The 26,055-nt window shown below is 35.5% G+C and overlaps 1 protein-coding gene across 7 annotated transcripts in view; it reads right to left on the bottom strand.

The window, feature by feature from the left end:
* Positions 1-26,055, bottom strand: part of ITSN1 (intersectin 1) — a 136,377-nt gene that overhangs the window by 56,244 nt on the left and 54,078 nt on the right. For all 7 annotated transcript variants that reach the window (XM_040584983.1, XM_040584988.1, XM_040584984.1 and 4 more), the window contains 8 exons: positions 25,564-25,701; positions 24,494-24,609; positions 20,778-21,040; positions 19,599-19,748; positions 19,285-19,425; positions 13,358-13,445; positions 13,044-13,183; positions 3,367-3,491 (listed from right to left, as the gene is read on the bottom strand). In XM_040584983.1, the coding sequence (XP_040440917.1) occupies positions 3,367-3,491; positions 13,044-13,183; positions 13,358-13,445; positions 19,285-19,425; positions 19,599-19,748; positions 20,778-21,040; positions 24,494-24,609; positions 25,564-25,701 (1,161 nt within the window). The remainder of the gene's footprint in view (positions 1-3,366; positions 3,492-13,043; positions 13,184-13,357; positions 13,446-19,284; positions 19,426-19,598; positions 19,749-20,777; positions 21,041-24,493; positions 24,610-25,563; positions 25,702-26,055) is intronic.

Here is a 26,055-nt window from a genome sequence, read left to right as displayed (position 1 = left end):
TCTTTTCACTGTTTTCCATGGCATTCATAAATCCTATGCAGTTGGTTTTAGTGATGAACCATATGGAGAAAGGAGTAAGAAAAAGAGGAAGAAAAAAATTCTCCCTTGTGTGAAGAAACAAAACTTCTTGGCACCCAAGAACCCAGACATAAGCCCTTCAGTTCCACATAAGGCTGCTTTCGAAAATCTCTTCCCAAGTGGTCCAATTTAAGCAATCTGTGTATTCCATTATATCAGCATTGCAAGTTACCATTTTCATTTGCTCCACAATTCGTTTTATTTAATCTAGGCCTGTAGATATCAACTACAGCTATTGCCAGACATTTTCAATAATGAATTCTTACCATTAAGTTTTCCCTGAAACCCAATAAGCAGCAAATTACACACTTCAATTTTTATCTGTTCAGCATGGACTTCAGCTCAAAAATACAGGAAGAAGTCAAGAACACCAAACAAATTGGTTCTGCTTATTTTCTCAAAGCCACAAACATCCCTAGGTAAGATTCAAACCAGCCAAATCAGGGGGGGAAAAAAAAAAAGAAGAAGAAGAAGAAAGAAGTAGTAATCAGAAAATATGGTAGTCCTGATCCTCCTGTTGAGTTGCAAGGAGTAAAATCATCTGCAAGATTCATACAGCACTCCTGTAGAACTATTCAGAAAATTTCACATTCCCAACTGTGAAAACTAACAAGTCCTTCCCCTCTGACAGAGGACAAGACAAGAATAAGTCATGTCTGCTAGAAACAATTTGCACCATTAAATATAACTCTAAAGGGCTATAACAGATGCACAGTGTGCTTTATTTTGTTCCACGACCTATTCCACTTTCATACTTTCTTCATACTTACAAAATTAGTGACAAATGCATCACAGCAAGCTGTTTAAGATGGCAGCTACTAACTTACAAGCTCAAAAAAATCTTTGGTTGTCAATTAAACTGCTGATATCGTTTCAATATTTTAGATCAGTACACCATGAGTAGAGGTTAAGATACCAGAGTGAAGAATATCACTTCCTCCTTTATGAAATACTGTTACACTTTTCTGCCTTAAATGCAAGTCATCTAACAAGTTAATAAATTCGCTGTTCTGACAACTTATTTTAATTGCTGCATTTGTCCTTTGTATATTCACCTGCAAAGCATTCAGAGCCAATTACTCAGCAGTTTTGTTGTAACACTGAAGCTGCACCACACAGGCATACAGAGCTCAGTTTTCTTTTGACTTGAATGGTGTCTTACCTGGTGAGTTTAGTCAGATGGGCTTTAAATGGGAAACTGAGTTTTTAATTATGTTTCTAATAGAAGTGATTAAATCTTCCCATACTTAAAAACCACGTTTGCTCTAACTGCTGGAGCAAGCAGGCAACAATCTAGCGGGGGGGGGGGGGGGGGGGGGGGGGGGGGGAGGCGTATGTTTGATTTTCTTTTTCCTTCCATAGAACCTGCAGAATTTTCTTGTTTGATTGTTATGAAAGCTAATATCACAAGTTGAAGACAAAAAAGGTAGTAAGAAGAGACTGAGAAGCCCAGGCCCAAGTACCAGAGCTTAAGGTTAGGAACAGAAAACTTGACATTCTGCTCTTTTCCTTACTTAAGACTCTTGATGTTTTAATTATTGTGAATATGGCCTCTAAGCTAGGATTTACCTATACTTGCTTTTTACTCTTTCAATTTTTTTTTCTCTCACCAACTGCATTATACCACTCGTGCAGTTCTTATCCCAAACACCAAGAGTAAGCTCTATTCATTTTACTCAAATGTAGGGTTTTTTTCCCTCTGAACTGTATATTACTCCCACAATCATACAAATCTGCATGGAATTAGCGTTAAGTTAATAAAGACTAATTAGCCATAAAAGGTCTTAAAGACCTCTACCATCCCCAAATATGTATGTCTGTATATCTGTTTGCTCAATTAAGTATGTGCACAATTCAGTGCATAATTACCAATAAAAAATTGCTAAGATTGTTCTCAGTATAAAGCGACTGTGGATATCCATTAAGCCAAAGATTTAAGTGCACATAATTATGATCTTAGATTATTCGTTCTTTCTTTGCTTTCACTAGAGCTACTACTACATGGCAGCATACGTCTGTAACCATTATGGTGTAGTATCCAGGTTATGAGTATTAATCATTTACCTTATTCATTTTGGTGTCTGTTGGAAATCAGTAAGACTTGGTAGACTGCTTGTTTCGAGGTATACCAATTACAATTATTTAGAAGCTTGAATAGCTGCACAGCACAAAGTTTTGCAATACCAATAAAGTCTGAATGCTCAACTAGCATGATAAGTCAGACATGAAGTTTTCCATGGCAGAAGTTTTTCCTTTTTTAAATCTGTTTTTTAAATTTCCACTTTTCTGGAAGGAAGTGGAGTATTTTATTATTTACTATTTCTATACTTCCAGTACCTCAGCAGCCTTCTTGTTTGCAAGGAAAAGTCCCAACATAATTACCATATTTAGTGTCATTATTTCTTTGCGGCAGGAAGCTGTTTTCTTAGAAAGCTTGCTATTTAAGAAGTTGATCTTTAAGATTTTTAAAGACATAGGTTTTACGTCAATTATTTAAGACTTATCTAAATGTAATTGCTTTCTATGTATAAGATTTCTGTTTGAAGACACAGTTTTCACTGAGACATTGTTTTGGTTTTGCCTGAAATGTAAAAATTAACTTAACTCACCAAACAGTAACACAGGCTATCTATTTACTTCAGGTCACAGTCCATGTAATGTTATAACCAATAATTTAAAACCTCTTGTTCTCAGGCCTTTGTTTTCATCTCTTGACCCACATCTGTCTACATTAAGAGTTTAAAACCCCCACAGTTACTAAAAATTAAATCAAACAGCTACTGATTTTCAGATGTCAGAACAGAACTGGTTGCTAGCCTATATGCCACTCATTTTACATAAATATATTATAAATATACATAGAAAACAAATTTCCAAGTGTGTAGCAGAAAAACATTAGCTCTGTATTTTATGTTAATATAAAAGACAGGGATAGTTAATTGCAGAGTTCAAGACCTTCTCAAGCTGTAGCATCACACTACACATTTACGTAACTGCTGAAATCTGTATGTATCACTGACAAGTAACAGTGACGGATGGATACAGAAGCTCATTTCCAGAGCACACTTCTCATTCAAGGATAAATCAAGAGATTTCCTGAGCTTTAAAAGAGATCACCTGCACTGAAATGAAACTTGGTCTAGGTCTTGGGTATTCTTCCCATTTAGTGATATACTGTTTGAGATGAGATTATGCTCCTAGGAATGCAAAGTTTATTTTACCTGTTTGCAAAATGCTCTGCACTCTAACACATCTACAGAAAGGGCTTAAATTAAAGCAGTTTGTTACCTTTGAGCTTCTTTTTGCTTTTCCAGTTCTACTGTCTTCCTTTCTTGTTCCTTCTGTTTCAGCCTCTCAGCTTCCAAGTTCTTTTGCTTCTGTAGCTGCTGTTTGTTATGTATTTCTCTCAACTCCTACAGAAAAGAGTAAAATATGTGTAAACATTTATATGTGAATCATAACTAATGGTCCCAGATGTTTCATTGTGAAGTAACAAAACTTGCAAATGGTTAGGCATCTCTGTTCAAACTTACAGTATTGCCAAATGCACTGGCAGACCTTTAAGGTAGATTTCAAAGGGCTACAAAGCACTTAATGTTTTCCTCTTTTTATTCATATAACCTGACATGTTAAAGGGTTAAGAAACAAGAAAGCCTTTTTTAAATGGGACTTTAAAAAATTGACAAAGAGTTTGACAAAGCTTAATCTGGAAAGTCCCTTATATTTAAGTTGTTTGCTGGTTTGTAAAATTCATTTATTGAATTCCATACAAAAATCTGCTTTCTGAGCTGCTTGTAATAGCAACTGTTTCAGTTAATGGGTTTTATTTTGCAATTAATGGAGATCTACTAAAGAATCTTCAGCATTGTTTTATATACCCAAGAGACTGAATTACTTATGCAATGTCTTTGGGATGAATCGTGGCACTGAGAGTATTCATCCATATACAAATAATTTTCCTCTAACTGGAAGGGCATTGCCTGAAACATTTAGAATATAATAAAACCATGATCTTTTACTCAAGATTTGTTTTCTGCTTAGCATCTATTAACAAAATACAAATTTTATCCAGAATCTATTTGCATGACCTAGAGTTGTGTGTCTGAACTCCTCAGATTTACAAGGGGGAAAAAAGTACAGCTTCACCTATGCCAACTGAAATTTTTCATTGAAAATAGTTCACTTCAAAAAAAAAAAATCAATACTTTTTAATGCAAATATAGTACAAAAACATGTAGAAAAAGCTTGCAGCAGGAAACTCTTTCTAAATCCATATCTTAATAATGTCTACTTTTATTGAACTATGTTGTGACATATCATGCACATTTGTTTATCCTGGTATCCTTAAAAACTTTATCTTAATTTGTTCAGGGATTGAAACAATTAATCTTGAAAGTATTTGAATAGTTTTTCAGAAATTCACATCTATAAATTAGCCACATGACGATTTCATGTAACTATCTTCATACACTGACAGAAACATACAAAATTGCACAAAAAGAAAAAACCTAAATATCACGTGATTCAAATGGCCAAAATGAGAAAAGTTTCAGTAAGTTAATTTCACAACATTATTAGCAACTTCTTAGCTATAGTTTCATAAAAGTTGAAAGTTAATACTTATTTACAGACTGTACTTGCACTGTGTCTAAAAATTTTAGTTAGTGGAAGAAATACATGCATTAGTGCTGAACAACTGCACACTGTGCAATATCAAATTTCAAGACATCAAAATAACTACATTATGAAGAGGAGCAGCACGTGACCTTGCAAGGTATTAAAAACATTTCTGATATATGGATGAAAGTTGGGAAAAAACTTAAATTGTGTCCTAGCTCTCATTCTCATTTAATAAATGATCATCAATTTTAAATTCAATGAAAACCAAATTCAACATAATTAAAAGACATAATCAGTTCTTATACAAGTTTTAATTAAAACTCTGCTAAGGCCATGAAAGTCACTGAAATACAGAGATAATTTGGGCAATACCATATTTCCATAGTCACATTAAAGCTTAGCAGATAGTTAGGATCTAGAATGGATATTACAGAATGTAAAATAAACTACTCTTACATAATTACCAGAATTATTCAGGCAGGATATTGCCTTTGGGAAAATTTTTAAACCCTGATGCCCATGGTTGTAAACATTCATACATAGCCTTATTTTGGTGTAATGAAAAGGGCTACTATAAAGGAAATATATTAGCAATATCAAACATAATGGGGTTTTAGCAGCTGGCCCATAAAGAACAACGAAAATAAAGGTATCAGAAGATTGGAGTGAACACACAGTTGGTTAACTGCACCTGGAGCTAGAGGTGACCTCTGACATGACTATAAATTTCTGAAGTGCTAACTAGAGTGAACAGTCATTTCCAGCAAATGTATGTTGTTAATTCAGCTTCTTTAATGTTGTTACATTTGTAATATATTAAGGTACAAAGGATTTGACCCTTGTTCCAAATTGACTTCTATGGGGGAATCACAGTCCCCATCTTTTCTACATGATCACCTGAACCCTTATTTATATCAAAAAATACATAGAAGTGCAAAGGACAAATATACAACCATAAGAACATTAGCAGTGGAGTGATTAACAAGCACTCATCTGAAAGGACATAGATTATAGAATGGCACAGTTGAAAGCAGTTTTCCCCCTGGCCAACAGTATTACAAATCTTTTTAGATTGCAGAAATCCATAAAACTAAGTATCTACAAAGTTTTGGAAGCTCAAAATACTGCTTCTGTGAAATATCAAGTATCTTGACTAGCATTAATGATTTTTAACAAGCAGTTTCTCTTTTCTGGCTAAAAGGACTGCTATCCAAAACACAGGTTTCTGACTCCTATGTTTAGTTCAGCTTTAGCACAGGCTTCCATCTAGAAATCCTTAGTTGTTCTACTTGCTTTAGCTGTCATTCACATTTATGTCCCCTCCTGTCACTTTACTTTGTACGCCAAGAAGCTCAGATTCTGAGTCCTGGCCAATGAAAACTCTTGCTATTGAACAGAGACACCTGGGATAGTCAAGCATTTTTAATAAGGCAACACTGAAGATAACCTGTTATTACTTGCAAAATCTTAAGCTATTTAGACAACAGTGCTTTCCAGGTTTGATTCTTCTTCCCCTTTGCATATTTATCCCAAACCCTGTTGTTTGAGCAGTTAAACAGAAAAAATCAATAGGCAAAGAAAGAGGAACCAAAACCTTTTAAGAGTACGAAGCTTATCATAGTTAAACAACCACCCCCCTCCCCAATAAATCCCAAAGCTTTAAGTGAGACAACCCAGATGCAAGTATCTGAGCTCAGTTTACTTTTTAACAAGAAATTTGTAAACTTTTAGAAAGAGTGATTCCGTTCATCTATATATGCAGAATCAGGAGGAATCTACACCTAATTCACAATATTGCTACGCCGCCCCCTTCAGCAAAACTTCCTGAATTTGCAAATACAGAAAACCAAATTACAACTTGCAAGACATCTGTGCAGCAAACATTTACTTCCACTAGAAGTCCAGCTACAAGGCTAGCTCCAACTTTGTATTTTAATTGTAGTTTAGCCATTTAAGTTTATCTCACTGCTAAATGTACGATACATGCCACTTTTATGGCCAATAGGTAACTGGGGAAGGTGCAGCTATGAGCCGTGCCTCCATGTCTGTCTGAAGCAAGTAGTTTCTTATTCTGAGTACATATAGCAGGACCATCAACTGCTGCATCACAGCAGTTAAGTGCTGCTGCCAACTTTAGTCCAAATAATAAAATTTTGTTTGCTCATTTTGCCATTTATATAGTTGCTCAGCTACACTAGTATCTCAAGGAACATTTTAATAATTATTTAAGTTTTCCATAGACATTTTAACACATTATCCCCTCCCAGCTAAGCCAATGTGCTAGTTCAGTATTTTGTGAAAAGATTTTTTTCTGTGACATACATTCTGTAACAGTTAAGAAAATCCAACCTAGTTTATAATCCCAGCATTAGGTGGAATATTTTTGGAGATTAAAAAATGCAATATATATCCTTCTTTGTATTAGCTAGGAGGAAATAAAGATTTGATCTGTGTCTCATGCAAAAGGGAGATGCTCTGTTGCTTTGCCAAGTACCAGTGGGTGGATGGGGGAGAAAGAATCAGCATGTCCCACAGCACTACAGGACACCAGTTGTACAAAATTATAGTAACACTTCAACAGTCAACAGAAAGAAACGTTTGCCAGCTGAATATTCAGCACAGTCCTACACTCATCCTTTACAGACACAAGCAACTTAAGAGCTGTACAAATCATATATTATAACTCCAAAGACATAACAATGCTTTTCTTGTTTCTGGTGTGCAGGACAAAGCATGACTTCTTACCTTAACACTAGAGAGAAATTGTTACCTTTCCACTTAATTCACAAACAGACTAACAAGTATAATTTTGAGATGTTACAATAGCCACATTTAGGTATCCACATAATATTGAATACGAATTAAAATAGGAGTTTCATACAGCAGAGTAATATTCACTATATACAGACAAGTCATATCGCTATGAAAACCTTAACATTAGAAATGTAGTTGTTTCAGCCCAAATTTTGCCTTTTGACAGAAAGACAATAGAACTTAGGATACTTGAGGGATTACAAAACAAGGTTTCCATTAAATCTTCTTCCCTTGAGACAAACTAGAGCATTTGATCCCAGAGGGAAGAACCCTACAGTTCTGTGCTCACTGAGGTTTCCCACAGCAATACTCTCCTATGTCATTCCCCAACTCCCAAAGCACCTGCTTTGTCCTTGACAGAGACAGTTTCTCCTTTCACCCAGTATTATAGCTATGGGGGCTTTGATAAAGGGAATATATTGTCATCTCTCTCATACCTGGAATCACAAATTACAGTGCTGTGTAGGAACACTTAACGTGAAAGTGTTTTCTTTTTAAAAATTCAGAACACCATGACCAAAATAAGCAATTAACTTAAAATCTTGAGGTTTCAGATAAGCAAAAGACAAAAATAACTAACTAGTACCTTGTCCAAGTTGCAATTCAAGGCACACTCCTCATCTAGGCAGTAAGGATTAGATAAAGAATCAAATTATAAGCTCTTCCCTTTAATTCTGTTTTAGTGCTAGCACCTCTTATTAATTACTAGCTTAGTTAAACACTGCACACTCATCTGTTTATGGTAAAGTGAAGCACATAACTGGAGGAGGTTCATCACTCAGATTGAGACAGTTGTGTACTGCCTGAGTATGGCATGGAGACCTTTAGAAAGGAGTCTAAGTAGTTGACGCAGCCCAGGAGAACTGCCAGGCACTGCAGCATTGCATCTTCCATTGCCACTGACTGGAAGAAAGAAACGCTCAAATGTAAACAGGCATTCATATGCAAGACTTGTCCAGTGCACACTGACTAGACAGGGACTGACAACAACTGGAACATGACACAAAATGTAAAACATTTTTAAGAACTTGATTCTCCTTGTTCATCACTTTTTCCAGGCACTGAGAATAGCGTCTCAGCAAGACTAATGGATTTCAGAAACAGTATTATTCGTTCTCTTTTCCTATGCAATAACACAGATAAGCTCTAAATACTTAATTTTTCTATGATATATGAAATGATTATTTGCTTTTTGGAGAAAAAAAACTGTATTAAAAATTACTATTGTTTTATTTGACAGTGTGTGATTACTGACCTTTGAAACATTTAAATATAAATTCACACTGAATATAAAAAGAATTTGTAAAGATAAATTATAGTAGGACTATAGGTATACAAACAGGAAACCTAATATAAAGCCTCCTATTCTGCAGAATTATTCTAAGAAATAGAGAAAAAGAAAAAAGTGCCCAGTTACATTTTACTAATATCTGTATCAATTTTAACTATTAGATTTCTAGGCTAGAATTTTTAAAGAGTAATGGAAGTTAAGACTCTTTCAACCTAATTCAGGACACAAAAATGTGGCTTACCTTTCAACCTTGTTACAAACTCAGTCACTTACTGTACAGCCAAATACAGCACAACCCACAAGACTATTATCTTCTCTGATAAAATGACTCAATTATGATTTAAAAGGATATCTGACCAGCTGCAGGCTAAGGTGCCTATTTCTCTGACTAACAAGTATTAACAAGTTTCCTGAAACTACCCGTTTTGAAAAATTAATAACATTTTGTACTCCAAAAAGTTTTTGAAAGGAATCCAATTCTAAGAACATTTCCAACTCTTGAAATGTTAACTTGAAACAAAAGTAATTGAAGTACTTGAGCTCCAATAGACTAATCAGAAGAAATTTAAATCAGTTGTTTTGGAGGGATAACAAAAGATTCAGGGGGAAAAAAAAAATTCATTTATCTCTCTAATCACTCATATATGCTATTAAGACACAAAGCAAAGATGAGGAAATTTAACACTTATTTTAAGTACTCACTGCAGAACATGAAAATATAATATGTAGGCAAATGCAGTGCAATCCACTGGATACTACTACACTGTTAACAAGCTGACCTGTAACCTAAACCATATGGGAATATTAGGTAAACCTTATGGTCTCATCAAAGAAAAGGCACACTAGATAATAGTGAAATTGTTCATTTTATCTTGTACTATCACAGCATATTTCTGTATTCAGTATCAGTAGATCAAGTGTAGCCTATTTCAAGAGAATGAATCAGAAATATAGTTTTGCAACAGAGTTTTGCAAAATTTAAGGATACACTTACGTAAGAAATAATCTAATCAACATTCATAGCCAATAAGGAATAAATCTCAGCAATGATGACAAAAGGTTATAATTTAATGTTGCCGTTAACTTCACGGTCTCTTAAACATTTCATCAAAACTACTTTGGCATATACCTTATACTCGAGAGAGCAGTATCTTACATATTTAAAGTTTTGGTTATTTTTTCTATTAAATTAAGCATTTTGACTAAGTAAAGACATGTATTAGTCCCTCTCTCCACAGGAAATAAATGCAAAATGTTGTAAGATCATATATATCTAAAGAGTATTTAGATATGCTTTTTTTCCCCCCCTTGGGAGTTCACAAACAGTAACACATCATTCTGCTTCTTGTTCAGAAGCTAGTTGTATTACAGAAGATGAAGCAAGCACCAGTGCTGCTCCATCACTTGTCAGAGAACAAAAGCTGCACAAGACAGTGTCAATTATGGTGCTGCCATCCTAGCAGCCACCTCACCAAATGTCCATCTCTCAGTAAACTGAGGCACCAAGTAACAGCAGACCACCATAAAAAACCTACCTATCAGTTTTAAACTGATAAGCAGTTAAAAAAAAAAAGCAGTTAAAATTAAAGGATAATTTTGAAACAGCCCTGATTAAAAATGGAAGTTTTAATGTATCTATTTAATAAAAATACATTTTAAATATAAATATTTCTGTATTTCCCATCTTTACATATTTTCTCTTACTTTACAAAATAAGAAGCCTTTAATATATTTAGAGCTCAGATGTGGTGGAATTTTTGATAACATTATTTGAAAAGTATCACACTTAAATGTGAGCATTATACAGTTGACTGATAATTACACAAATTGCAAGGTACTGTAGCACCAAATGAGCCTGCTGTATTTATGCACTCAGTTACTAATAAGTAAACAAAAAGTTCTTCTGTTAATTGGGGAAGCTATTAATTTAGCAAGTATTTATAAGCCATTTTCTACCTATCGCAAACATGACAGTCATCTTTCCAGTGGCAGTTCCTAAAAGTTGTCCCAGATTTTTGATTTTTTAGGTAAAAGTACCTTAGAGTTATGCAAGTTCCTAGATGATTTTGTTTTGAGCATTATTACCTAAGAGATAGGTGTGTTCTGCCTTGGTTTAAGAACAGAACTTCCACTTCACACAAACCCTAAGAAAACCATGAGTCTCAGGAAAGCTTTCACTAGCTTTGTGCATAGTCTCATATGCAAAATATTCTAAGAGCTTTCTCCAAAAGAATAAGTCATTAAATCACTGCTGCACACACAGCACCTTCTAAGAAGTTTCTCTGGCACTTGGGAGTACTACAATCATTTCATGCTGAGTCCACAAAAAGGTATATAGGCTTTTGTAGATATTTAAATCTAGTATTAAAACCATCCAGGCCCCTCAAAATACATCTTGCACATCTAGTGAAACTACAAAAGGGAGAAAATATAACTCTCTTTGAATTAAGCTCCCACCTCTCAATTTCAGTAGCACAACTGCACTGCCCCTCTTAAACTCATCTCTTGCAAGAAAACTGCAGCAAGGCAAAACCACCAACATACACCAACAAAAAGTGGTCTTCCTATTAAGCACCACTCCTACACATTATGAAATGAAGAGCACAATATCCAAAAGCCAAACAAAGCTTGCTGAAGTCTTCCCAAAGAACTGTCTACATAACTACTTGTCAGCATTTAAAGTGGTAAGTCTAAACACTAAGATTTGAAAACAGAAATCAATTTTCCCATTAAACTGCAAAACAGTTTATAATTAGCCAAGGTATTCTTGGACAGATAGCAGACATTTGATAAACTGATGTCTTTGTTTAATATGGATCTTCAATTTTTAATTATCATTAGCTTATTTGTTAAGTCAAGTCCTTCAACATTTAAAATACTGGATTGTTTTTGGTTTGGGGTTGCTTTTTTGTGACTGTGACAGTACTAAGATTATTCATCCCTCTGCCCACTTATAAACTGTTTAGGTCATTTATGATCAAACTGAATGCTGACAATTTTAGAATTAATAACCTTTATTCATATTTATCTGCAAAACACTTCAAAAAGACTCAATTTTAAAAACAAAAAAAAAGACAAATACAAAAAAAAGCACCCAAAAAGCACGATTTGTTAATGTGTCCAAAAAGTGTGTGTGTGTATATATATATATATATATATATAAAAAAAAAGGTAAACCATTCTGTTTTCTTTTACATTAAATTGTGCACATTCTGTTTGTCTTGTGTCTCTTATGACTCTGCAGAGGTTCTCCCCTTCCTACTTCCCTGCCTAAGATACTGAGAGTCATCTTTGAATTGGCATTGAAACAGGTAGTATGGTCTACAACTTTTCAGTCTTCCTAAAATTATTATTAACTTTGATATTAAAACAAGCTATTCATTAGTTAACTTCAAACACACCTTCTATTCTAAAGCAGAAAATAGTTTATCTAATTTCAAAACAACTACAGAAATATTAATGTATCTATCATAGTTCTTTTCCTTCTAAATACTTGTAGCTCATTTTATTATACGTTGCAGGAAATGGAGTATTTTTCTCATCAGCTTTCAGGAGAAACCATCAGTTGAATCATCGGATGAAGTACCTTAACATTAGAATATTTTATGAAAAAATGAATGCTATTAGAAGTTTGTTAACTGAAGACTGATTTATAACTTCTCTCTAAAGAACACTTCCTCTACTCACTTGTGCAATTTCTGTCATTTTCTTGTCCAGAAATAAACAACAAATCACATCGTTTTAACAAAAGACTGATCAATAAAGCATGAAACCACAAACAACAGACAACTACATTCAGGAACAAGTATAAGCTTACAAAAAGCAGATAAAAATTCTGTGTGTCAGCAGAAAATCAAGCCTCTCTAACAAAGATTTCAATCTGAAGTACTGATTCCAGCAGATTTGTTGACCTGCTATAGGCTTGCGCTTCCTTGATGCAAAAGGGCAGAAACTGGCAATTTCATATCACGGATCCGGAAACAGAGCTCAAATCTATTCTTGCATAGATTCTGCAGATGAAGTTGATTCAAACTCTGAGTTCGGATGCCAAGTAGTACCTTCTTAAAAAAAAATCTAAAAAAACCCAACAAAAAACCCCAAACCACCTCCCAAGAAAGAGATTTGAGAACATTCCCAAAACTGACATTCTAAATCAATCATTCTGTTTTTTTCCTCATAATCAAATTAAAAAATAATTAACTGAACTTTTAGAAGAAATGGTTAAAAAGTCTAGGATTACCTTCAGTTGATTATTGAAAATATCAATTTCCTGAAGTTTAGCTCTGGTTTCTTTTTCTACTTCATCTAGCTGGTCTCGAAGTTGTTGACGTGCTAGTTCCTTGGCTTCTAAGGCTCTTTTGATGGTAAGAAGAGAGTCTCCTGTTTTAAAACATATTGTCAAATAAGTATTGCTTTATACAGAGAATTTCAGGTCACACAAAGCAACATTTTTCAACGTGCATCTTGCAAAACAAAAAAAGAAATTACACAGTACACTGTGCAATGCAGTATCATGTCCTATACAAACTCAGACATATACAAAAACATACTTACTGTGCAAACTGTTCTGTTGAACTTGCTTTAGCTGATCATTAAGCAATTGCTTTTCTGGAATCAACCTCCCAAGCATCTGCTGAGATTCCTGAACAGAGGACACGGAGGAGAGAGAAAACAAGAAACAGACAGAAAGGTGAGGAATGACTTTAGCTATAAGACCTCTCATTGTCATTTCTTCTGAAATGAGTCTTTACTTTTTCTCCCACTGAATTATGTATTATTGCTATTATTCAAGCATTATCTGTGTGATACTACCACTCAGACATCGTTCTCTGCCAGTACAAAAAAACCAGCATATAAAATTTAAGCATATTACTTAAGAATTGATCCTCATTGAATACGTAACTTGGCTTGGAATTACTTGAAATTCAGGGCAAAAAGACAAGGATAGATTTCAGGAAACATTAAAAAAGCACTTATTATCTGTTTAAATCTCACTTTAATAAATGAATATTATCTTTCATCAGGAATAGAAAGACAAATATTTGAAGTTTATATAAATAAAAGAAAATAAAGGCTTTCACTGTGAAGGAATATATTATGGACAAATGCTATGCAACACAAGCTCTGTTAGATGAAAATACATGATCTCTTGATTTAGCACTCTTGAAAGAGGATTATGATCTCTCTCAGTTTCAACACAGTCATAAGATTGTATACTGATATATTGCAGGAGAGCCTGCAGATGAGAAATTCCTCCTTGGGTGGATTTTATCTATCTATCTATCTATCTAACATAATCCTTGCTCTTTCTGGAGGAGTGCTACTTCATACACCTTTTCAGAAGCCTTGACCTCCAGCTTGAAGTTGTCAAAACATAATAGAGAGGCATGAGGTGAAACAGCTTATTTTATAAAAGCCACCTAAGTGTCAACATCCTATCTTTCAGGCAAACTAAGTAATTTATTTCGGCAGTTGTCTTGAATTGCAGGCTTTTGAGGAACCAACCACCTGACAATTTCCACTTGTCATGAAGGACTGCAAATGACATAATATAAGCCTAAGAATAAATATCACCTAAACACTTAATTCCAGAGTAAGTGCCATGAAAATTTTTAAATTTTTGTTACAAGAACACATGGTTGACCATACTGATGTGACTTCATAGTTGTCCCACTTTACTCATAGCAGCTTTTGATTGGGCCTCTGCGGTGGACAGCTCAGATCTTATGCAGTCATCTTATCAATCACCGGAAACTACTGTAATCTCATTATGGTCCGGAAAACATACTTAGATAGCAAAGCAGAGTCAATGACTTTATGAATTCACAAAGTATAAGATAAACTATGTAACTCCTAATACTCAAACGCACGTGTCCCTCACTGTTCAGATGCATTGCCTATAGCATCAGCAGATCTCTTCCAGCCCTTCAAGCATATCGTGAAGGCCAGATACTCCTACCATGGGACTATATTCCCCACTAGAACCAAATGAGAAACAGCAATATATAATGCACCATTTTCCAAATCATCTGCTTGAGGGGGCTTGCCTCCTTAACAACAACCACCATTACCATGTGCTTCAGCTAAGTGCAAAACACTTTCCCTTCCACCACATGCTTCCACCCAAATACCTGCATGCCCCGCATGCCATAGTTTGCGATGAAAAATATAAACAGTATTATTAAATTAGTATAGCACACGGGCATTGTGGAAATAAAGTTTTCAAGTAGTACAACCCAAGAAACGTGGCATCTAGTAGACTAAATGTATTGACAGATAAACTTCTAGAGAAAGAGGAAAGGAAATCACCTTTCAAGACACAAGGATATCAAAATTGTGTAACATAGGACATTTCAGCATGGAATGTAATCCTAACCTTAGTTGTTTATTTTTGAAGGTCAGAATACTTCTAAGCTCCAGATAATGCAATCTTAATAGACAGAATAGTTTGGAGAGTATTTAAGGACAGAGAATGACAAGGGATCATGATGGTCAAGTTCTGTTTCCTGAAAGCACAGGCAGCCATGTAATAAGCATCTATTCCAGAGCATCCACAACATGCTTTTCCACATCCTTTAGTTGTACTGAAGAAACAGATGGAAGAAATTAATGGCATCACTAACACTGCATGCAACAAGAAATTTCCAAGAACTGAATAATGTCCCATATAGCAGTAGAAGGCAAACAAAGCAATCAAAAAGCAGTTCCTGTCAATCTAACAAGGGAAAGTTATCTTCTGATCCTATGCTGTGAGCAAGAGGGCATATGAGAAACTGAGATACCACTATATGTCTTAAGCCTCTGCCACATACCCTGCTTTCAGTGCTTCAGAGGAAAGCCAAATTACTAGTGAGCCAAAGTGTTCATCAAGGAGGCAAATAATCACTGCAGGTAACTAGCAGAAGCCCTGTAGACATTATAATACAGTTCAGGTGTTTGGAAGGCAGGATGTTTCCAAACATCCCTGGAAATACCACTCTACTAGATATCACGGATTCATATAGCTAGCACATTTTCATCACTCAGGATTAATTGTTATATAAATTTCTTCCACAATTTTAATCAAACTCCATCCTGAAACCAATTAACAGGTTGAAGAATAATTACTCCTTTGAATTAACTCATCTTTTCATAGCAAGTGTCAGATGTATTAAAGTAAGATATTTCTAAGTGAAGATATATCATCCTACAAAGATAATTGACAATACTGATGTCCTCGTTTCAGCTGGGACAGAGTTAATTTTCTTCTCAGTAGCTGGTGCAGTGCTGTGTTTGGGATTTGGTGTGAGAACAATGTTGATAGCACATGGATGTTTTTGGTTGTTACTGGGTGATGTCTATATTAAATCAAGGACTTTTCGTTTCTCAGGCCCTGCCAGTGAGAGGGCTGGAGGGGCACAAGAAACTGGGAGAGGACACAGGACCGGTGACCCAAACCAGCCAACGGGATATTCCATACGACATCATGCTGAGTATATAAGCTGGGGGAAGAAGGAGGAGGGGTGGAACATCTGGCCTTATGGCGTTTGTCTTCCCAAGTAACCGTTATGCATCATGGAGCCCAGCTTTCCTGGGGATGGCCAAACACCTGCCTGCCCTTGGGAAATAGTAAATGAATTCCTTATTTTGCTTTGCTTGCATGCACAGTTTTTGCTTCACCTATTAAACTGTCTTTATCTCAACCCATAAGTTTTCTTACTTTCACTCTTCCGATCCTCTCCTCCATCCCGCAGTGGGGGAGAGTGAGTGGGCAGCTGCGTGGTGCTCAGTTGCTGGCCAGGATTAGACCACAACTGACTTTCTAATCTACTGGAGAGTTCAGAGGATCAAAATCTTCCTTTAAAAAGTCACTTACTGCTTGAGTCTTTCCTCTACAAATTAGACAGTAAAATTTACAGGATATTTGAGAAACATCTTTTTTTCAGGAAAAAGCTATCCACTCATTTAGGTTATTCCCAGATAAAGTTTGGCCTTTTCTACTAAGTAGCGACACTTCTTTTTAGGATCACAATTGTGATAAAACCCTCAAGAGACATTAACTGAAATATGAGTGGTTGGGATTAAAAACCACCTGAGAGAAGATAATACCACAAAGTCACAGCCAATGCTTTCAACCTAAAAAAACCACCTCAAAACCAAAAATCCAACAAAATAACCACCAAGAAACACAAGCATGGTTTTCATTACAGAAGTGCTCTGACAGTTATTGTGAACAAAGCAATTTAGAAAGTGCACAGACATTAACGAAGCTGCTGGACACATAACACTTACTACCAACTACAATGACCAGACATGGTTAAAAATCACTACAAATACAGTGGTGATTCCAAAACAAGAGTAAAATGTAGATAACTGTACAAAATCTGTGTACTTTGCCAGATGTTTCAATTAAATTTCAGAGAGTGGTGTTAAAAAGCCATCTGCTTTTTGACCATTGTGGTTGGGTAATAAGTAGCACAAGCCAAATGTTACGAAGGTGAAGAATCCCCCTGCCCTCCTTGAAATTTCTCTTTCATGGTGATGTAGTTGCATCACCATGCAATAAATAAATCACAATGCATAAAAGCTGTAGGTAGGGAAAAAGCACATCTACAAAGACATGACTAAATTAAAAAAATTGTTAATGCATCTACAGAGAACACTGCTTCTTGTTTATTTAGCATTTTCTAATAAGCTACTTAACACCTAGTTGTAGATGGATTACCTTTCTCATTACTTGTTTCCCATTGGTGTTGGTTTCACTTTTTTTTCTTCCCTCTGCACTTTCCATTTACTTAACCAGCTGTGGAAGCTAATTCAAGCTTTTGATCATAGTAATTTCTCATGGTTTTTTAGGATGTCTGTTATAAAGGACTCTATCCCAACAGTAGCACATTGGTATTTACTATAATATAAATGGTTTACAGCTTTTTACTGTAACATATAATTTTTTCCTTCTTCATTTTTTTATATTATGACAAAAGCAAAGACATACTTTATCTTTTCTGACTACAGAGGCTAACTGACAAAAAGTTACCAAGTTAACAGAAATTACATACGAAAGTAGGAAATTAATTCCATTCAATTTGTTGAAATAGCATTTATCTATCAATGCTATGTAGCTGCTTATCTTCTTCTGAAGTGAGTTACAGTTCCTTAGACCATTTCAATGAAAAGCTTTTGGAATAGAAGGGTTACAAAGAAATTGAGGTAGTCGTTGCTTTTACATGGAGATTAGCTGTGCACACAAGATCAGCAGTCTTTAACTTACTCAGGTAAATGGGGGGGGTTCATGCATTTTATCAAGCATAGTCAGTTTTTTGTCTCTTTGAGCCAGTACTGCTATGTGTAACTTAATTTCCTACACTTGATTCAATTCTGTTTGACTTCATATTCAGTTGCCAATACAGAAGCATTTCATGAAAGAGAGAAGAGTGGTTTCAAGCCTAACTATGGCAGTTGTTTATGTCACAAGTGTCACCTAGTAGCATTTCTTGTTTGCTATTGTATGCATCAAGTGGACAGAAACACGGTGCAAGAATATGACCCCTAAATTATACCTTTTATAATAAGCTGCTGCCAAAAGAAAGAAGTCTTGTGAACGGTGTAATGCTGTTATACAAAACTTCAATAGAAATGTAAGATGTTTTAAGAAATAAGAAAAAAACAGTCAAAAACCCTCATACATAAAACAAAAAAAATCTGAACTTTCAAGTTCTGGTTTTGTTCAAATGAATGTACTATATTAATTATGCCTAGAAAGTTGAAATGGAACAGTAGGATTAGGTTTTAAGAAAGGTTTTACACCTAAGCCCTCATAATGTAAGTGGTAGAAAAGCACTGAGAGCCCCATTACTGACCAAGGATTAATTTCAAGCAATATAAAATATTTAATAAAGAAAAAAAATCCCTAAATCAAATACTCATCTAGAAACTTTTACTAATTGCGAAGAACATTCTTTCACTAAAAGCAGACATCTACTCAATTCCATCTTTAATTTGACAGAGAATTTTAGAGAAGTAGGAAAGACTAATGCCAGAGTCAGATTAAGAACTAACTGGTTTAACTGGTAACTTCAATTTTGAGAATTCATTATTTCATAAATTAAAAAAACACTAATACGCATCATCAACAAGCTACTTCACTGAAGTCAGTTCTTTCTTTCAGCACACAAACAGCAATCACTGCCAACAAAAATTAATGCCATAAAATTTCTTCCCCCTCATCCCCCCCAAACCCTTTAACATCTTCAGCCAAACAATTTACTTACTGCTCCCCACAACAGGATTTCATGAAGATGAAGTGATAATCACAGACACACCTGCAAGTGTAGGAAGCAATTCCTAGACACGTCTGAAGAAGATTCATTTAAAAGAATGACAAATTATCTACAACAATTCCTTATGTACAAGGAACAACACATCATATATTGCAGCAAGTTTGCTTAGGATATTGATCCAGCTGAGAAAGTCAAAATGTAAGGCTAAGAACATTTTCTCACCTGTAGCTGCTGTTGCAAATGGGTGATTTCAGCAATTCTCAGTTCTCTAGATTTATTTGTACTTTCAATTTCTTGTCTTTGGGTAGACAGCCGACATCTGATATCCTGAAGCTTTCCCTCCAATTGATTTTTTTTATCATTCTTCAGAAAAAAAGAAAAATATCTCTTTTTTTAGCAGAATGGTTTGTCATGCAAGTAAGGATCTAAAAAGTACTTATATTCCATATTTAAAAATTGAAATTATAGAAAATAAACATGGCCATATAACAGTCACTACTGTGCTTGTGTATTTTATCTGCAACACGATCACTTACTAGAGCTTCCAGCTCAAATTCTAAGGTCTTCTTCTTTGCCTTCAGAACAACTATGTCCTCTTGTTCTTTGTTTCTTTGATTTAGCAGTTCTTGCCGACGATTACGCTCCCACTCGAGTTGCCGTTGCCTCTCAAGTTCCCGTTTTGCAGCCTGCAGCATATGAAATAAATATTTTTATTTAATTTTTTTATTTTAAAAAATATGAAAGATCTATTTTGAGAAACTATTCTAATTGCTAACAGTCATATTCTAATGTGCAATTAAAACAATATAAAAACTTCACTAAACTGTGGACTAAGTATGTGCCTCTAAGCACAGAAATTGCTCAATTGAAACCCTCACATGAGAACACTGGTGAAATGAGGCTTCACCATACAGCAGACAGAATCACAGAATCATTTAGGTTGAGAAAGACCTTTAAGACCATTGACTCCAACAATTAACCCAGGACTGGCCAGGTCCATCATTAAACCAAGTCCCTAAGTGCCACATTTACACTTCTTTTTTTACATACCTCCAGGGATGGCGACTCAACCAATTCCCTGGGCAGCCTGTTCCAACGCTTTAGGTGACTAAACAGTTTATCACTCCATTTTAACCAGTTTCCCAAGATCCGGTTTTCTGATTTAACAAGTTGTTCCATGTTAAGACTTCAAGAACTCACCAAGATGGCATCAAAAATCTTTCAGACCTTCAATATTAGACATTCTGCAGCTTTGCAAAGAATAGTCAAATGCTACTGCACTGAATGCATCATTATTTGGCAATGTGAGAAAATAAAAAGCTATTATTTAAAAAAGCTGTTAATTTGTTAAAGAAAACGCGTGCTGGTTAAATTATCACAGGAAAATCATGAATGTCAGCAATACCCATGAGTTTATCATCATTCATTCAAGTATATCTTTGTATCGAAGAAAAAAATAATTATTATTTTTAAACAAGTCAGTGGTTAGGAGCATGTTGTCCTAGATCTAAATGTCTCATCCATCCATTTCACATGAAAAATAAAGAGATGGCCGACCCTTTCCTTACTTTCAAGAACCCAAAAATTTAAGTTCGTTCTTTAAATGTTTACTTACTAAAAATGACAACAAAATATTTAGTGTACACATTACATTTTGTTCTAATCAAACACAGCTGCCAGTGACATAACCAACTGGATAAAAGGAAGGTGGTTACCTCTCTCCTTTCTATTTCTTTCCTCCTTTCCTCTTCCCTCTGCCGTTCCAATTCCCGTTGTTTTTCCAGCTGTTTCTCTAGCTCCAGTTGTCTTTTACGTTCTTGCTCCTGCCGCTCACGTTCTTTCCTTTCTTGCTCTGCCCGTTCCAGCTGTGCTAGACGCTCTTGTTCTTTGCGTTGCTGCTCCAGGAGAGCCTGCCTCCGTTTTTCAAGTTCTAGGTTGCCACGTTCAAAGTTCTCCCGTTTTTTATCTTCAAACGTAACTTTAATGTGTGATAACATGGAGCAAAGGAGAATTAAACTTTGCTACTGACTTAAAAAAAAAAACAACTTAAAACCCATATATGCTGAATCTAAGTGAAACAACCTTTCAACAATAGTAGATGTAGGTCTCAACTACTGATCATATAGCTCTACAGGTAATTCTAGGTTTTATCATGATCGTATTGTAGATCCCCTTAAACCCACATCCTTAGGAAACCAAGGTGTGAATTTCAGTTCCTATTCCTCAGGCTTTTAGGTTTCTCCACAAAGCCCAACAGGTGGGTATAACTTCGACAAACCACTTGCCAGCTAATCCTCTGTGAGGACACAGGATCTGCAGTTCCTCTATACATTTGATAGTAGTAGCAGTAAAAGAACCAACACTTCAATTACTATAAGGCAACAAATTCAGCTGATTATATTATTAAAAAGCCATTATGCAAATGACGAAAATTACTCAGTTACTGTCAGGAAAAGAAATGGCTTGCTTAAGTTCTTGAGCAGCTGAACTGAGCAGTAGGAAGACTAGATTTCTGCAGATTTGCATCCTTATCACTTACTGTCCTAAAAAATTGACCTCAGTTCCAGCACAGGTTCCCTGACATCCTTCTACAATATCAGAGACTGTTCTTCCCTTGCTTCACATTCCTAGGGCCCTCTCTCACAGATCTGAAAATTATTTTTTCCATTTCACCTTATAATTCTTTTCATACCCTGTATGTCCCATTGCCATATCCCATATTCGATATTGCTCTCCCTGCATGTCCAACATGTACATTTTTGGCATGCAATTCAAGTTAAGAGATAGCGCATATTTACTTCAAAGTGTGCAGACACTGTTTAACACGTTGGCTTGATGTCTGCTGAACCAATTGAATTCTTGTCTTTTTCTAAGTCTGCCCCACCCTTTCCTATTGCCTATCACTAATTTTCATAAAACTTGAAAAAATGTAACCACTCTGTTGTCTGTCAAGTTTGTTTAAAATTAGCCACTGGGTTCAAAGAATATTAAGATCCAGAGCTGATCTGTATCAGAGACACTGATGGACAATGTGACTAAAATCCCTACTGACTTAGAAAACCAAGCAAAAAGAGGAAAAAAAAAAAAAAAGAAAAAAATATTTGTCAAGAAAGTCAATTACAAGGAATAGGTAGAAAGGCAAAACAGTTGCAAGTAGTATGGACATTAAGATAACACATTCAAGGCTCAGAAAACATGTACCACTAAGAAGAAAAAACAGGTTCTTAGATGGCTGCCCAACAAGCTAGTATGGTCACTGAGCAAAATCATGGTAGCTACCAGAGATAACAAAACAAAGCATATCCAAAGTACAAAAATAGAAGAGAATGACTTCTAGCAAATTAAATAACTAGCTATCGGCTTGTGTTACTACGATTAAGGGAAAGCTTCTAAAAGCTTATAAAAGCCAACAACAAAAACTCTTTCAAATGTCTCAAAAGGAAAAAAAGCATAACAAGCCAGATTAGCAAAGCCAACGAAGAATCAAGATGACATTCACTATAAGTGAACTTTATAACGGAAAATTTATACACCAAATACAGTAAAAGGCTTATACACTCTAGTTCCTCTTTAACTGAAATCAGAAATGGCTTTAAAACAAAAATAAAACCAAAAAATTAAGATTAACAGTTTGCCAAACCCAGACAATGCTAATCCATGGTTCTAATACAACATTAATCAATTACGAGCTGTGCTGTACAATCTATCCTTTAATCAACGTAGTGCTGTAAGACTACAAGATGACAAGTGCAACACCAGTCTTTAAGAAAAGATGACACAATGATCTTAAAAGCTACAAAGTCAGTCTACTCTCACACTGGGCAAAGTAGCAGAGGCTGTGCCAGACAGAGTTAGTTAGTAGATGTGACTAAACATGATACCATGGAAGAATCGGTGCAGGAGAGCTACCTCTCAAGTCTAATAGACCCAACTGTATCAATGAAAAAGCAAAAAAGAAGATCAGTCAAAATCCAATAAAGAAACTAAGCCAATGCAGTGGTTGACCTTCCTGACACTACAAACTGCATACCAAAATCCTCTGATTGCAGAGACACAAGACTCGGGCCTCAAAACAGCCAGTGCAGGAGAGTCATATCTCACCTGTGGCCAAATGTTCAATTGTGACCCTTCAGCAGACCCTGCTATCTCCCTTCAACCTATCATTATTACCCAGCAGACTGTCAGCAGCAGTTAGTTATAAAATAAAAAACAAAGACAAGAGTTGTATCTGAATAGCTCACATGCAGATCCCTGGAACTAACCTGTTATAGAAAGAGACAGAAGCTCCTTGGGAACTAACAGTTAACAGATTAGAACTGAAGGGTGAAATAAATTACCAACTTTCACAATGACAGAAACATTCTCAGTAGCCTCCTTCAAAGATCTCTACTAGCAATTGTGCTACTCAGTGTGCAACAATGATCTGGAAGAGACTACAAAGTAACAAGACAGCTTCTGGAGATTATGCCAGGTAGTCACAATATCAAAATAAAAACCTGACTGTGAAAAGCTTTAGAAGAATCTCACAAAACTGAGTGATCTGGCAATGAAGAAGCACAGAAAATTCAAATATTAACGAATACGGAGCAGTGACATGGGGAATAAAAATAATCCTAACTAAACACACAGAATCATGAGCTCTGAAATGGTTAATAGATTTGGGGAAGGATGCTGGCATTACTGCAGAAAGACTTCTAAAATATCAACTCAGATCTAAGCTGTGATCGAAGAGGCCACACAGTGTTAGGAATCAATTTTAAAAATTGAAAAATAATTTAGAATAAAACAGAAAAGCATTATTATGGCACTGTATAAATCTGTCATATTGCTACATCTTCAACTGTGTGACATTCTGGTCATCTTAGAATAAAAGAGAGCAAAATAAAGAAAGTAGAAAGAACAAGGGGATGATCAGAAGTGTTAAGATGTTTCCTAACATTTAGCATCTAGGAGGCTTTCTACTCTCCTCCCTCCCACTCCTCCCCTTTTTTCCTTTTCCCAAAAGCAGGGCTTCTAAAGCTTGTATAAAAGAAACATTGTTATACAGACTGCAATGAAAGGTCTCTGTATGTACACTGTGATCTTTTATAGAGTACATACGCCAAACTACACTCCATCCAAGTCAAAAGATGGAAGTAGTAAAAAGGTTTCCTGCAGCCCCATTATAGGACTGCAAAATGCTGCCTCTGTTGAGAGTGCATAAGATAGGCAGCCTGAATGTTGTTCATACCTCTGTTATCACTAACACAAAGGATCACACAACAGTCAGCAATTAGCTGGACCAAGCAATGTCTTGGTTATGTCTCTGACATGTCACAAACTGATCTGGAAAGAAAACATTTCTTAGTAAGCCCTTATAACTCCACAGCATATGACCCGATTATAACATCTGGTAACAGCACAAAATACAAATCTATTTTTGCTTGCTCACCTGGTAATTTCTTTTCCAGTTGCTGCTGTTCTTCTTCTAATGCTGGTTCTTCTGGTAACCTTTGGTCTACAGACACTGAACTTAGAGCAGATATGCCACTACCAGAGCGCACTCTTCTGTCAATAAAATGACAATTCTAAGTTGCTTTAAAAAGCCTATGCCTGCCAAATTTGTTTATGATTTAACAATGAAATCATGAATTAAATGCAACAGTTTAATGTTTAATGATATTTAATGTTCCCTCAGTGTTGCCCAGAGGATTTTACTCAGCCATTGCCATTAAGATAACAGTATCCTCCAGAGTCCCAACAGCACACACTGGTGACCTGAGAAATCTAATTCTAAGTTCACAGTCCCATGCAATTTACAGATGTGTTCAACCCTGTTTCCAGGGTCTTTCACTTGTGACCACTCTGAAGTTGGGGAAATGCCAACTTAAACTACAGCAAAAGTTGCAAAGACAAAGGAAGAGCTCACAGTCAAGCTAAAAGCAGGACCTCACAGAAAATAAAAAAAAAAACTGTAATCTTCAGGATGATACTTAAAGAACATGAAGCTATGATTGTATGCAAACATTTCTTTCCATTGCCGTTACAGTCTTCCCACCCATTTCTCCACAAAAAAATAAAACAGAGAAACAGAAGTAATGACTCACCACTACTATTCACAGATAAAAATGTATCAAAAGACATCCTAATTCGGTACAGTGCAAATTCACAGCATGTTTTGAGTTTCAATACATCCAATTTGCTCTACAAAAGTATAAGCTTGAACTGTAACACTTCATACTTCTATGGCCAGATTAAGGTTTTTGGAAAGTATGTTGGCATAAAACATTGAACAAAACTATATTCTTACAAGGAATTCTTGCTAGTTCCAGCATCCAGTATTTGTAATAAAACCAAAAAGATAGTCAAGCATTTCCCAATGAGAAAGCACTCTGTGCCGTAGATGCAGTACAAAAAAAGAGAGCAGTTACTTTTCAATTTCTTGTACTTTACACTCACAGGACAGCTTTCCCAAATGAAATAAAAATTTAGGAGCAAGATTCCAGAACTATAACCAGTTACCTAAATGAAGGTGGAATATACTCTGGAGGCAGTACAGGTGGCAGCGGCTGACCAGACATAGCTACATCAATTAAGTGCATAGCCAGAATAAACTCTTCAGCTGTAAGCTTTCCATCTTGATCAATATCGGAAAGATTCCTTTTTAAAGGGAAGGTACAAAGTAAGTAAATCCTTAAATATTAAAAGTCACTGTTAAAAAGCATAGTTTTAATGTATTCAGTTCCAAATTAATTCAACTTTTCACTATTTTTTCACACTACTTTACTTCTTTGAAACAGAAAGCAAAAACCAAAAATCAAATGCTTCACTATTTCCCACATTTCTGATGCATATCTGCCTTGGAACTATCCTTATAGCCATGGCTTCTACTTCACTTGCTTTTTGAGTGCTGCCTGTACCATATGCGATAGTAGTAATATTAACCAATGCAGTTTTCTTGAACACCTTGTGAACATCCACTTCACAGTATTATTTAGAAAAAAATCAGCTTAA

The sequence above is a fragment of the Falco naumanni genome, chromosome 2 (assembly GCF_017639655.2).
Source record: "Falco naumanni isolate bFalNau1 chromosome 2, bFalNau1.pat, whole genome shotgun sequence".
Taxonomy (NCBI): Eukaryota; Metazoa; Chordata; class Aves; order Falconiformes; family Falconidae; genus Falco; species Falco naumanni.
Note: the sequence above shows the minus strand (reverse complement) of the source record. Positions and strands in the feature narration are given on the sequence as shown.